Here is a 13,211-nt window from a genome sequence, read left to right as displayed (position 1 = left end):
AGGTCTCATCATTGGTATCTTGCCCAAGAACACTTGACAGGCGGGCCGGGGGGAAGCCGGGGATCAAACAGCAGATCTTCTCCTCTACCTTTAAGCCACAGCTAACATGTAACACAGCATAGGTAGGCTGGCAGATATACCATTAGCAAGTTACTATGCTAACTGTATGAATGCAAACATGCTAGGGCTAATTGCAGTATTTCATACTAACTAATATTAGAGTTGGCATGTCAAACTAGCATGTTAGTACTTATAAATAAATACTAAAATCTGCTTTGTAAATGTTTTATGATGATGAAATGCATTGATCACCTTTGTTAGAGCTCAAGGATGAACACAATGCATTTTTGTGAGTAACACTGAATGTAGACATAACTTTTGTTTGTTTACAAGAAAACTCCACAGGGTACTTTAAAAGTGTACTTATGTAACTTAAACTGAATGGTGGCCATAAAGGGCTAATGAGAAATGCTAAAACGTAACGTAATAGCATAACATTAGTAAACTGCTAAGTATGGTATGGCAATGTCTACAGTATGTAAAGTTTAGTATACCAGGCCACTTAAGCTGTAGCTGTGAAACTTTTGAGTGTACTGGCATGAGCAAAGGTGTGTTTTAATTTTTATGAATTAAACTTTTCATTTGTAAGAGGAAGAATGTGTTGTTTTTTCAGAATCAAGCGTCACAACACTCTGTCATGTCCTGACATCCAGCTTCAAAGTCGATCAAATCACAGCCACTGTCAGATCATGATTCCTAATTTTTTTAATCAAAAATTTGATATCTGTCAAACAAATTTTACTAATCATGCAAAATTACTTAAGGAAAGGATTGAAATAATGAAGTAATGGTGGTTTTGAGAGGACATTTTGAACAGCATAATAATCAAACGTGTCCAGAGTGGGTTGTCAAAAAGTCATATTGCCAGATAACTCCAGATCCTCCATTATTACTATGTCATGACATAAACTGCATGTTTACGTTGTTCCCCATTTAACAATAAAATCATAAAAAATTAACCACAAAGATGTTCACTTTCTGCAGGACAAATAATTGCTTGAAACTAATAGCTAGTCTTTTAAATATAATGCAGGTTTTCCATTGAGGAGCAGCAATCCTAAATACTTCTGGCCATCTCTGTCTAATCTTTAGGGACAGTCAATGAGCAGAAAATTGCTCTTCATATAGAGCTCAGCCCCACCTAATGCAGTCTGTGTGTTGCTTAAGTTTAGTTGTGCCCTGGTGACTGGTTCAAATTTAGCAAGGTGGTGTATTTTTCTGGATGATCATACAAGCCCACATCCACCATGTGGTGTGCATATTTAATGTGTGTTAATAATTGAAAAGCCTATTGAAAGATTCACGCAGGCTGCAGCATGTGTGCAAGTGAGCATAAAGAGGTGCTAAGAAGTGTGTGAGACAGTGAAATGTGCAATTTGCAAATTAACATTCTCAAGGAGGGTTTAGGAGTAACTCAGTGTTGATGATCATCAATACAATTTAAAAGACATGTTACTGTACCATATTCACATTATACAAATGCTAAAAACTCTTGACAATTAACATCAATAATAACCGCAAATGACAGTTTGTCCTTGACTGCAGTTTTCCTATTTAATTGCTAAATTGTCTGTAGTTGCTGTTGGTTTAAACCCATGTATCTCCAAAGGGATTGAAAAACTAAGAAAAAAATAAATTTTTATAACCAAATAAATTGTGAATTTTAGTTTTAAACTGATTATACTTTAACTTGTGTCTGAAGTTTTGGATTTTATTCTCAAGTCAGCAGACCTCTTTAGATCTGCTCTCTATGTGGTTCTGAAAAATCTGGCTAATTTTGTATCTTCCTTATATGTACACACTGCTTACCTGACACTGCACACAAGCTTCAGTCACAGGTAAGCAGTATTCAGTGTTTCTAAGTGAGCGTGTCTAGCAACCATATGCAGGATTTCAAAAAGACCCTCTTTGTCCTTGCAACTAACAGTCCTTTGTACACCATACTGACTGAACTCCAGCTGGTGAGAAGAACCACAGAAGATTGGATGTGATATTTGGGATGACCTTTGACCCCACTCCTATAGCGCAGCGGGAGTCTGTTTGGTCTTTGAGTTGGACAAAGTGTGTCAGCTGTGAGTGTGTGCTAGGGAGTAAGGTAAAATGGATTGACAGACTGTGTGTGTGTTTATGTACAGCATGTGTGTATATGTTCGTACTGTTTTCACACTGTGGGTGCTGAGAACTCTGACAGGCTGGGCGTTTCTGTCTTGACGGCCATCTAAGCATATGTCTGCATATGTGTCAATCTGTCGTATGAATTCTTCTCTACTAATGCACAGACAAACCGACACACACACACACACACACACAATATAGGGCATACATGTGGAGTGGCTCACACACCTCCTGTCATACTAAATTGCTACTACTTCATCGCCTTAAAAACACACATTAAAGCATGCTCCCAGCGTACATAGATTAATTAATTACATAGTCTGTACATAACAAACACACACTACACACTAATCATGCACTCGTCCGTTGATATCCCACAAACACCCACATAATGCAACAGTCCCTCACCATTCATTCAAGGTAGCACATGCTTCTAGCATAAAAGTGAATTTTATACAATGATTGGAGCATTTGTGTAACATCTGTGTGTCTGTACGCTTTCTCAACATATGTAGAGCCAGACAGCGGTACAGGGTTCCCCACTTCCTTCACTTCACTGAGCCCCCCCGACACACACACACATGCTTCATACAGGCTCATTAACAGTCTACCTCATGGCCAGTTTCTCAGACACAAAGGAATATCAATGTACAGTACACTGTCTCATAATACATTTTAAAGGGTCATTAAATAGAAATCACAAAAACATATATATTTTGGGAGTGCGATATTTTCAGACATTTGCTCAGACATTTGGGACCAAACTAGTACTGAGAGAATTCAGAAGTGATTGCAAAAAATAACAGCCAAGAACAACGTCCTGCTTAGTGAAACATGATCCTTTAATGATTAAGAGCTAGGAAAACAGCAAAAATGATGACACAACTTTTATTTACCTTTTACAACACAGTCATTTAAGTTGAACTGAACGTTAAATTGAAAAAAACCCTCATAATTCCATTAAGCTTACATAGGGCTGGACAATAAAACAATAACAAAAATTATCGCAATATAATTTTTTTCAAAAACAATATAACAAATGTTCATTAATTATTAAATAAATGTCTGATTAGATTCACTTAAATCATACACGAATTAGGACTTAATTTTTTTATTAAGATGTTTATTTTGTTGAGGAAAAGGGACTGAAAAAAGCTTTTACTTAATTTTACTCATGCAAAATTGTTGACTTTGTTGATTTATCATAACTGTTTTGAATATTCCACCTAAGATTTGTGAAGTGATCCATTGTTTGGCATCAAGTGTTGACCATAAAGAAGAATATAAACCACAATTAACCATCAGGTTTCTTCAACTGTCACTCAGGAGTAAAAATCAGCCTTTAAACTCGAAAGAAATAATGATTTATTGTGATAATTACTGATATCGAAAGATATTAAACTTTTTATTGTGATAACACTCTTGGCCATATCGTCCGGCCCCAAGCTTAAACCATATCTTATGTACACGATATGGAATAATATTGTAGTGTAAAGCTTCAAATGTTAGTTTGGACAACTGAGGAGAGACACTGAACAACTGAACTTTCTCTTAATTCTGTAACTAAGACACTTAAACTGTGTGTTTGTGAAACTGTGTTTACGCCTGAATGAGACGCATCTGTCCAACATTAAAACCACTTCAGCAGTGTGAGCATGCGCTGCAGGAGAAGAGCGTTTAATCTATTAACAGCATCAAATATTCACTGGGTAAGATAACTAGATCTCGAATGAGGCACATAATCTTCCGTTTTAAGTTGTAAAAAAGGAGCTGGTAAGATAAAACTTGCAATTCTGAATGATCTTTTTAATATTTATCAAAAAAAAAAGTAGCTTCAGCCCATGTGTGCAGAAACCAATATGGCTCAAAGTCAGCAGAAGTGGCAGAAAGTTTCAAAACAGAATTGAAATGATTTTCATAAGAAAACTTTGTGGTGAGAGGCTTCTCCTCTTTCCAACCCCCCATCACCCCTTAGCTTCTGTACTCATCCCCACAATCCCCAATGAGCGCCATTAGGTCCCTGGAACGGCGCGTCACTGCGTCAATGGCGGTGAGATCTTGCGCCGTCAGCTTCAGGTCAGGGTCGCAGCTACGCAGACTGTCACTGATGTGTTGCCCTGCCCCTGTGACGCCTAGCCGACAGCCCACAATGACCCCGCCCACCGCTGGGCAATCCAGCACATAACGCGTTGCCACGCTGGCCACTGAGCAGTCGTGTCTCTTGGCAACAGTCTCCAAAGTGACAAGGAGGTCCTGGAAAAGGCTCCAGCCACCCCAACTGTCGATCATGTTCTTGTACTTAGAGAGGGAGGCGGTGTAGAGCTCCGCCCTGGAATTAGGCTCCGCCTTCCCCAGATAACGCTCTGAGAGTAGACCTCCAGCTAAGAGAGGACAGTGGTGGAGGAGAGAGACAGATAAAGGAGTTAAAGGAGCCAGGGAGGATGGAAAAAGCAGGCAAGAGGAGGAATACAGGGTGGAGTGAGAGGAGGAGTGGGAGGAAGAGGAGGAGGCGGTAGGAATAAAGGGATGGAAGATAGAAAAGAATAGATAAGATGGAGAGGCTCAGAGAGGAGGAGAGACGGTGATTGAAGCGAGAGACGGTAGAGAGAAAAAACGAGGGACGGGATGATAGAGGGGGAGGGCAAAGGAGAGGATGTGTCGTCACATTGACTGACTCCATTTTTAAAAACCCACCATTTTACATCTTTACACCATGCTGGCAAATGTGCTGCTTACACCATAAATTATGAAGTCAACCTTTTGTAAGTGCTCTACTGGAGTGAAATTCATGTTTAAGTAATGTTTTAGTAGAAAAATCTAGATCTATAATTATTGAATTTAAAATTAATGTGTTGTATCTCACCCAGAGTGCCATAAGTGAGGAGCTGAATGTTGTTAGCCAGACAGAACTGCGCCATCTTTGCTGCAGGTCGCTGGTCAATCACAGAGTACTGCACCTGCATGTCAGACATATTAAATCCAAACACGTGGTCGACAGATGTACTGAAGCTGAGGGAGAGAGACATCAGTCTGATGCAGTGCTGCACTAACATGCAGGTGAAGTGTTACCTGGTTGCTTGAGATGCGGATGCCTCTGTTGGTGATCTCCTCCAGCCTCTGTGTGTCAAAGTTAGTAAGGGCAAGCTCTCCTGAGGAGAAATAGAGGAAACAGGTGAAGACTGTGAAGTTTTCTCAGACTAAAAATAAAGATCCTGAATAAAGGGAAAGAACAAAAAACAGATCTATTTTCCTTTTTTGATACTTGAGAGTACAGAATGTGAATCCTCCTAGGTGTGTATGACCAACATAAGGACCCAGTTTTAAAAAGGTTTTTAATCTGCTGCTCAAATTGATATTGGTAATGCATTTTTAACAGTACACTTAATTGGTAAATTAAATTATTGTAAAGAAATAAAAGCATATTTACAGCAGAAAATATATAAATCTTTACAACAAAGTTCGAAAGTTTGAATGTTCATTCTTGACCTCAAAAACAGCAGCTTGACAAAAAATTGATTCTCCACACAAGGTCCACTTAGTTGGTGTTTCTGAGGCTTTCAACCATGCCTCATGGCCTCCTCTGCAGATGGAGCTGTGGCTGAAAGCCTTGGAAACATCAAGGAAGTGGACCTTTTGTTAATGACTCCAACAGCTGATTAAGACCATGAGATGCAGCTGATATCTCTGTAAAAAAAAAGCTTAAGTTTGAGTTGAGTTTACTTTGTCAAATTACCATTTCATATTCAATGAACTTACATAAAGTGCAGCCTATAAAACATTAATATTTAAAATTTCCCAATGTACAGTATGTATTCATACTGATGTCTCTGATAAGCCAACATCAGCCTGTTCAGAGTCTAATATTTGTGTGTATAACAGGCAAACAAATTCACCAGCAAAGTGTTATCTGTACATGTTTGCAGTATATATTGTGTATACGCACGTATAAGTCCCTCCTGCTGCAGGTCGGACAGGTGTCCCAGTGCATCCAGGTATCTCTTGTCTCTATAGTCCCACCAGTGGAACTGAACACAGTCCAGAGTGTCCACCTGCATACGGGTCATGGAGCGTTGGAGCGCCTTCTCCACCACCTGCACACAGAGACACACTTCAGCCCCCGTTTCTACTTTCAACAGTAAAACTGGCCCTTTTTCAAAATAAAAACATTAAAACACATTTAATGAACAGGGTTTCACTTAATGTCCACATTCAGCAATCTCTCTGCATACATCTACACTGCCGGATAATCCAAAAGCATAGCCCAACCTGTACTGGATTTTTGAGGCTGATACCAATATTGATATTTGTGAATTAAAAAATCCAATAATATTTCTGCTGATTAAGTCTAACCCCTAACTCTAACCCTACATTTTGTTTTAAAAACACACACACAACATAAACAAAAAATGAGAAAAAGATTCCTTAGATTCAATTTTATTTTAATTTTTTTTAATTGTGACATATTGAGCAGGACACAAAAATCAACACGTCAGTGTGGAACAACTGTGTCATGGTGGCACGGTTTCTACCTCTACCTCTCGAGTTTGCGGTGATTCACAATTTTTGAAAAACCTATTTTATTCATCATAAAGTATTTTCGGCAGTATTCAACATTTTTAAATACTCCTTTGTTTGGGAGAGGTATTATTTTGTGTGGTTTGTAGCAAGAAAATGTTCTAAATAAATAACATTGTGTAAATTCAGACGTTTGGACTCATCGTCTCCTTTATCGTTTCCTTATTAAGTGTATACTGCATACAGGTGAACCCAGGAAGCTCAGTTACAACACCATTGCTATACCTTAAAGAAAACTGAGACTACACTGTACAAAACATTTGAATAAAAACATCCATCTGTATAAGAAAATTTACACTATACTACACAAAAACATTATCCATTTTATTCCACTACTCTCATGCTGTTCCCCACCCACATGCCCCCACACACACCTGGCGGAGATCAACACTCTTCTGAGTGCACGCTTTTAGTTTGAATTGTTTTCACAGTAAAGACCAAAGGACCTGGAGGGAATCAAGAGGACTCAAAGAGCTCACACTGCTCTCTTGTGGATAAATTTATTCTCACGGTAAAACACAGCAGGCCGAGTGTGATTATCGCTCTTGTCTTGACCCATTTGTCAGAGGCTCACCTTGCGGTCCATTGGTCCTGGCCTTGGCACGTATTTGGTCAGACTCTGCAGGGCTGGGATGTCGTTCGCAGAGGATTTGCACTTCAGCTACAGATCACACAAAGAGTCAAATATAACTACAAACTACAAACATTTGAATTGACCAATGTCTTGTTTCTATAGCTTGCTTACCTTTTATAACCCATTATTACCATGCACAATATCTCGTAAATTATTAAATACTGCACAAAAAGATTTTGTATGTTTTTATACTGCCAAAAGCAACTTATTGGATGCACGATTGTTGCCAAGTGGGCTTACATATACAAGGAATTCGCTTTGGTATAGTAGGTAGAAAATATAAGAAAGATAAAGCAACTAATACGAGACTGACAATAAGATATTAAAAACATTTAAGTTACATAGTATCTGTTTATTAGCTAATTGTGAAATAAATCCTCAAAAGCATGTTTAATAATGAGATAAAATGAGAGACAGAGAGAAGTGCTCTCTTCTCACGCTATTCCAGGTGAACAGATGAGACCACGGTCGATCCCATTAGACTGTCACAGCACATCAGCCACCAAAACTCTGATCTGAGCCTCGCCAGGACCTGTGTGTGTTTGTATAAGAAAGGCAGAGAAAGCATTAGCTACTTCTCATGCTTCTGTGAATGCTTGTGTGTGTGTGTGTGTGTGTGTGTGAAAGAGCATTTCTAAATGTGTGTGTTGAGCATGATTTTTCCACCAGCAGCCTGTTCTCTTTTTGAATCTGTCTCTTGTTGTCTTTCTTTGCATCTTGCTACTTTCTGTCTCTTTAAATGACACACGGCGCGCACACACACACACACACACACACACACACACACACACACACAGAGGCCTCTGTGGAGCTAACTACAGTTTACAGCAGTACTTCAGCTCCCTCTTGTGTTTTAGGCAGATGATGGTGCACTTCATTAAGAAATGCGTTTCTTAAGTTGGGTAAAAATGCTGCATCTCCAATTGTGCATTGCAGCTTATAAGGATTCTTTTTTCAACCAAGGGAGTAGGTTACATCCCATATTTTTAAAACATTAAAATCTGTGAAAACGGTACACTTCTTGTCAGGGACCTTTGTTGAATGACATCCATATCAATAACTTTGAATTACAGTTTCAAACAGTAATTATTTATTAAAGGGAATAAAACTTTAAAATGGTAAAACTGGAGTTAAATAGTTGTGACCCAACAATCAGGTTTTTTATAAAATTCCTGACAAGCCCTGAGTCCCATGATTATTCTCACTTTGCCACATTATCGCCCCTTCAATCGATTCATTACACCCCATTATAATAATGTGCTGTTTTGAAAAGAGGGAAACTGACCAAAACAGCAGGGGAGCTTGTGTGCACAAAGTATTTGAGTGCTCATTTGACCACACTTGCTCATAAACCTTGAAATGTGTGTGTGCGTGTGTATTTGTGTACCTGGTTGTTGAACTGTCCAAATATTTCCTCTGCAGGCCCATAAATGTCTGCCATGTCAAATGTGGTCAGACCAGCATCTACGTAGGCCTGCATGGCCTCAACTGGAGAGGCGAGACGGAAACGTTTACACTTTTAAATGCATTATCCTGACTTTTTCTTTGTCTTTGTTACACTGTAAGACACCACTTCAGTGCACCACCCTTGCACACTGGCAAATAAAAGTAAAAAGAGACTTTGGAAACATATTTGTAGCTTTCTGTCGCCAGGGTCAAAACTAAACATGGAGAAGCAGCATTCAGTTTTTATGCACTTCTGCTGAAACTCTGTTCTTTTAAATCAAGAGAGAAGACTTTACTTTTTACCACCACCTTTTCATTCAATCAAATTTTAAGGCGGTAGATTAATAACTTACACTGCACTGTAACTTTTACTGTCCTGTTTCATCCTGTTTGTTTTCTCAATTTAACTCTTTAAAAATGATTTCATCCTGTTTTTATTTTCTATTTCACCCTTTTAAAAACTGTCTTTTTTAAAACTTCCCTATGTTTTTATGTAAAGCGCTTTGAATTGCCTTGTTGAAATGTGCTATACAAAGAAACTTGCCTTGCAAAGAAACTTGACAGAGTCTGAATAACATGGCCCTGGTGTAATTATCCATAACTTTCCATAGCAAAGCTGGCTGTTTTTTGTTTTGTTTTTTTCCCCCCAAGCTGGCTGGAGTGCAGTCCTTAAGATAAAAATGTATTTCCTTCCTGGGTTTTTACAGTTGCTTTTCTAAAGTGGTTTGGCATGGGTTTACAATCAGAGCTAGTGATCCTATCCAGAGTTTCCAAAACACTCGGATGTTTTAAACTTGCCTGCAATTCTCTCCATGATGTCTGGTTTATGTTTACCTGCTCTGGCTTTATCCACTGCCCCGTGCGCCCCGGACACCTGCCACATCCCATTCAGAACCCGGCAGATCTCCAGACCTCCGGACAGTCTCACTTTGGGTACCGGTGACATCCTGCTGCTAGTGCCGGGTAAGAAGCAATACGTCCCCGAAAAAGTTACCAGCGCACCAAGCGACAGGTCACAACAACACGAACAGTTACAAAACATTCAACAGCAGACTATGCTTCACCGGAAATAAACTTCTTTTCCAGCAGGTTGGCAGCTGGTTCACTGCCCCCTACTGGATAAAAACTGTCACTTGTCTGGATAAACACAGAACACCTGAAACGGTTTCTAGAAAAAAACAAAAAATAAGGATTTTAAAAATGTAAGGAAAGAAACCAGAGTTTTGCAGAACATCTGGTAATAATGAGGCAGAGAGTAAAAATATCATCTTTACTTTTCAGTTACATTCAAAACACCCTACACAGAGCCTCCAGACAACATGCTGTAGCAGTCCCAGTTTAAATGTCTCATCACGCCACTGTTGCTGCCTTGGTCTTCTTCTTCCTCTTCCTCTTCTTCTTGCCAGGTGTACTGTCAGCCTGCCCCTCTCCAGCTGTCGGTCTGTCCTCGGTCTCTGAAGCTTCGGCCTCTTCTTCTGAAGCTGCAGGTCTCTCCTCACAGGTGGATGGGCTGCGTGGCGTCGCCTCCAGCTCGCTGTGACAGAGCAGACAGAAACGTTCACCGTCTCATCCAATTTCAGAATAGCATGGTTGTTCATGTGTATTAAAAGCTTCTTTAAAACTTGTAAATAGGTTGTGCTTGAGCTTTCTGATATTTAATTGTAAATAACAATAAAGTGTCCCATTCCACAGGAATAGTGCTATAAAGACACATTCAAATTAACAACAACTTTCTTTAGGTTGAACCGTCACATTTTAATGTAGATTACAAATTGTGTGCAAAGAGGATTTTTATTACAGTATTTTTTAAATGATACAATTGGATGTAAAACTAATTGATCTCTTAACAACTTTACATGCCACTCCAGTGTTTACCTTATCTGAACCACTGGCTCTTGCTTCCTATTCCCAGCCTCAGTGTGTTTCTCCAGCAGAGCCACGAAGAAGCCGTGTGTGCGGGTCTTGGTGGTGCTGGCACGCAGACACTGACCGAGCGGCTCCAGGCCTCGCTCAGGCCACTGAGCCAGCAGAGGAACCAACCTGGGGGGAAAACAAAAACGCATTCAGGGAAGAGTTCTTATGGTAATTGTATCACCTGCACATTCAGGGACCGGTGGTTGATTCCATATATTTAAACTTTTCTTCACTCTGAATTATAATAACGGCAGATGGAGAGTCAGAAAAACATTTAGATCTTTATGAAACTTAAAAGGCGGAGTATGCAGTTCTAATTCCAATACACATCTTTGTCAACATGATCCAGACAGCTAATCCTGGAAAAGGCACTTGTTCTAATATTTGCAGGTATCAAATATCAAAAGGTTTATTTTGATTTAGTGAAAGTGGACTGTCGCCACCTGAAGCCGGGGTTCTGCTGCAGACAGGCTGTTACGACTTCCTCGTTCTCCTGGCTGTGGACGGAGCAGGTGGAGTAGACCAAGCGCTTCAGGCGAGGGAACCTGAGGCCGTGGTTCAGGCACCGCAGCTGGAAGGAGGCCAAGGAGGCCAGGCGAGCCTGATCTGCCTCCTGGTCGGCGGAGGAGCCATTGTCCCGGAGACACACCATACCTGGAACCCACACACAGAATATGTCCGAGCATCAGAAGCTGAAGTAGGGATTTTATTTATTGCACGGATTGATGCTTCGAGCTTTTAGCATGTTGATTCTGAGTCTTTTGAAAGCCCTGATTTACCACTGGGATGTTCAAATACTGATTTACTGTATTACCAGCCGAGTATACTTAATGTACCAGAGGTAGTACTTGCTCTGCAGAAAAATGTCCCCTCTGACTAATACATTATCATATATTATATTGGATTTCTAATTACGCAGCATTTTACTAGCTTGTCCAGTGGTTCCCAGCCTAGGGGTCAGGTGCCTCTAAAGGGCCACGAGGAAAATCTGTGCAGTTGTGAGATGATTCATTGAAGAGGAAATACGATAAAACAAAGTTGTGTTAATGTGACTATGAAACTACAGGCTCACTGAAGGACAGCAGACAGGTGATCAGACACCTGGATAACACCATGATCATGTACACACAGGGTTCCTCTCTACCTGATCCGCTGCAGGATGGATCCAGCAGGATATACTCAACATCTTTAAACTGCGGGCTGTCAGGGTCCACCTTCAGGAAGTCCTGGTTGGCCAGCTGCTGACAGGTGACCCCGGCTCGGAGCAGGAGAGTGGACATGGTGGCCAGACGCTTGGCATCCAAATCAAAGGCAAAAAGCCTGCCCTTGTTCTCCATGATGGCTGCCAGGTGGCTGGATTTGTTGCCGGGGGCGGCGCAGGCATCGATGACGTGACTGCCAGGTGGGGGGTTGAGGAGGTAGGCAGGGAGGCAGCTGGCTTTGTCCTGCAGAATGATGTGGCCAGCCTTGTACAGGAAGTGGTCATGGAAGTCCGTCTTAGGAGAGAAGACCAGCAGCTCTGGCAGGTGCATGTCTCTCACAAAGTGTCTCCCCTTCAGGGTCAAGTCATCCAACCCGGAGACCTGTCCCAGGAAGGAGAAACCATCCCTCTTTAGGTAGTCCACAGCATCCTCCACGGTGGTCTTCAGGGTGTTCACACGCACATACCTGGGCAGCTGGACCCCGACGAGCTGCTGGATGCTGGCCGGAAGCAGATCTTCATTCTTGCTCACCTTCCTCTTCACCTTCATGCGGGCCAGCGCCGCCTGCAGTCTGGGGCGATGCTTCATCATCGTGACCTTCCATGAGCCGCCGCACTTCAGCCCCTGGCCCATCAGCAGGTCGTGCACCAGCACCTTGGCCAGGTGCATCCTCAGCTTGGTGTGTTTGAGCAGCTTGGTGGAGTTGATGATCTCCTCCAGGACGGAGGAGAACTTCTGGGTCTCACAAACCAGAGCGAACAGCTGCTTGATGTTCGCAAATTTGCTGTCGTAAACCAGAGTTTTCACGGCGCCCTGTTTGCTCTCGGCTTTCTCCAAGATCTCAGCAGCTTTCATGTACAAAGCCATGGCGAACTAAGTTTAGCTAAGTTAGCTTCCAAACCGGACTACGTAGCTAACTTTTGTTTATCAGCTACTTGGTGGTGTTTTACTTTTGACAGCTGGCCCGACACATTCCTCCTCTTCTCTGGGCACGCGGGTTTATTTCTCTCGTTCAGGTTTTATAAACGCAGTTTCAGGATTACTTCCCCACCATCCACATGGCTGACGAAGGGTCGCGACTCCGGAAGTACAAGCTTAACCGCAGTTTGCGTTTGACGTAGGAGGTCGTCCAGCCAATCACCGATGACAACGAAAGATAATGGGCATTTGACCATATCTTACATTTATATCTATTGAGGTTGACATTAATGCCACGGTCATCCTCTAAACATCAGTAAAACGTTTGATTGTGCATTCCAGTACAA

At 41.3% G+C, this 13,211-nt stretch overlaps 2 protein-coding genes across 2 annotated transcripts; both read right to left on the bottom strand.

The window, feature by feature from the left end:
* Nucleotides 1-2,996: 2,996 nt before the first annotated feature.
* LOC119906125 (uncharacterized oxidoreductase At1g06690, chloroplastic-like) lies at nucleotides 2,997-9,896 on the bottom strand. The gene is made up of 7 exons (XM_038723651.1): nucleotides 9,665-9,896; nucleotides 8,772-8,872; nucleotides 7,325-7,411; nucleotides 6,119-6,266; nucleotides 5,245-5,324; nucleotides 5,039-5,132; nucleotides 2,997-4,556 (listed from the first exon to the last, which is right to left on the bottom strand). The coding sequence occupies exons 1-7, from the start codon at nucleotides 9,870-9,872 to the stop codon at nucleotides 4,147-4,149; spliced, it is 1,128 nt and encodes a 375-aa protein (XP_038579579.1). The 5' UTR covers nucleotides 9,873-9,896; the 3' UTR covers nucleotides 2,997-4,146.
* Nucleotides 9,897-10,086: 190 nt separating this feature from the next.
* Nucleotides 10,087-13,016, bottom strand: nsun5 (NOP2/Sun RNA methyltransferase 5). Its single transcript, XM_038722972.1, has 4 exons — nucleotides 11,889-13,016; nucleotides 11,188-11,398; nucleotides 10,706-10,870; nucleotides 10,087-10,364 (listed from the first exon to the last, which is right to left on the bottom strand). Exons 1-4 carry the CDS (start codon nucleotides 12,811-12,813, stop codon nucleotides 10,181-10,183), a joined length of 1,485 nt encoding a protein of 494 aa, XP_038578900.1. The 5' UTR covers nucleotides 12,814-13,016; the 3' UTR covers nucleotides 10,087-10,180.
* Between the last annotated feature and the right edge of the window lie 195 nt (nucleotides 13,017-13,211).

Source organism: Micropterus salmoides, unplaced genomic scaffold, assembly GCF_014851395.1.
Source record: "Micropterus salmoides isolate LMB-PRFRI ecotype aquatic unplaced genomic scaffold, ASM1485139v1 Ms_hic_scaffold_16, whole genome shotgun sequence".
Lineage (NCBI taxonomy): Eukaryota > Metazoa > Chordata > Actinopteri > Centrarchiformes > Centrarchidae > Micropterus > Micropterus salmoides.
Note: the sequence above shows the minus strand (reverse complement) of the source record. Positions and strands in the feature narration are given on the sequence as shown.

Coding starts and splice junctions, on each gene's coding strand:
- LOC119906125 (XM_038723651.1), bottom strand. CDS start 9,872: ATGTTTTGTAACTGTTCGTGTTGTTGTGACCTGTCGCTTGGTGCGCTG. Junction 8,873..9,664: donor AGTGGATAAAGCCAGAGCAG/GTAAACATAAAC, acceptor TCGCCTCTCCAG/TTGAGGCCATGCAGGCCTAC. Junction 5,325..6,118: donor GCAGCAGGAGGGACTTATAC/GTGCGTATACAC, acceptor ATTTCTCCTCAG/GAGAGCTTGCCCTTACTAAC.
- nsun5 (XM_038722972.1), bottom strand. CDS start 12,813: ATGGCTTTGTACATGAAAGCTGCTGAGATCTTGGAGAAAGCCGAGAGC. Junction 11,399..11,888: donor TCCATCCTGCAGCGGATCAG/GTAGAGAGGAAC, acceptor TGTGGGTTCCAG/GTATGGTGTGTCTCCGGGAC. Junction 10,365..10,705: donor GAGCCAGTGGTTCAGATAAG/GTAAACACTGGA, acceptor GCTCTGTCACAG/CGAGCTGGAGGCGACGCCAC.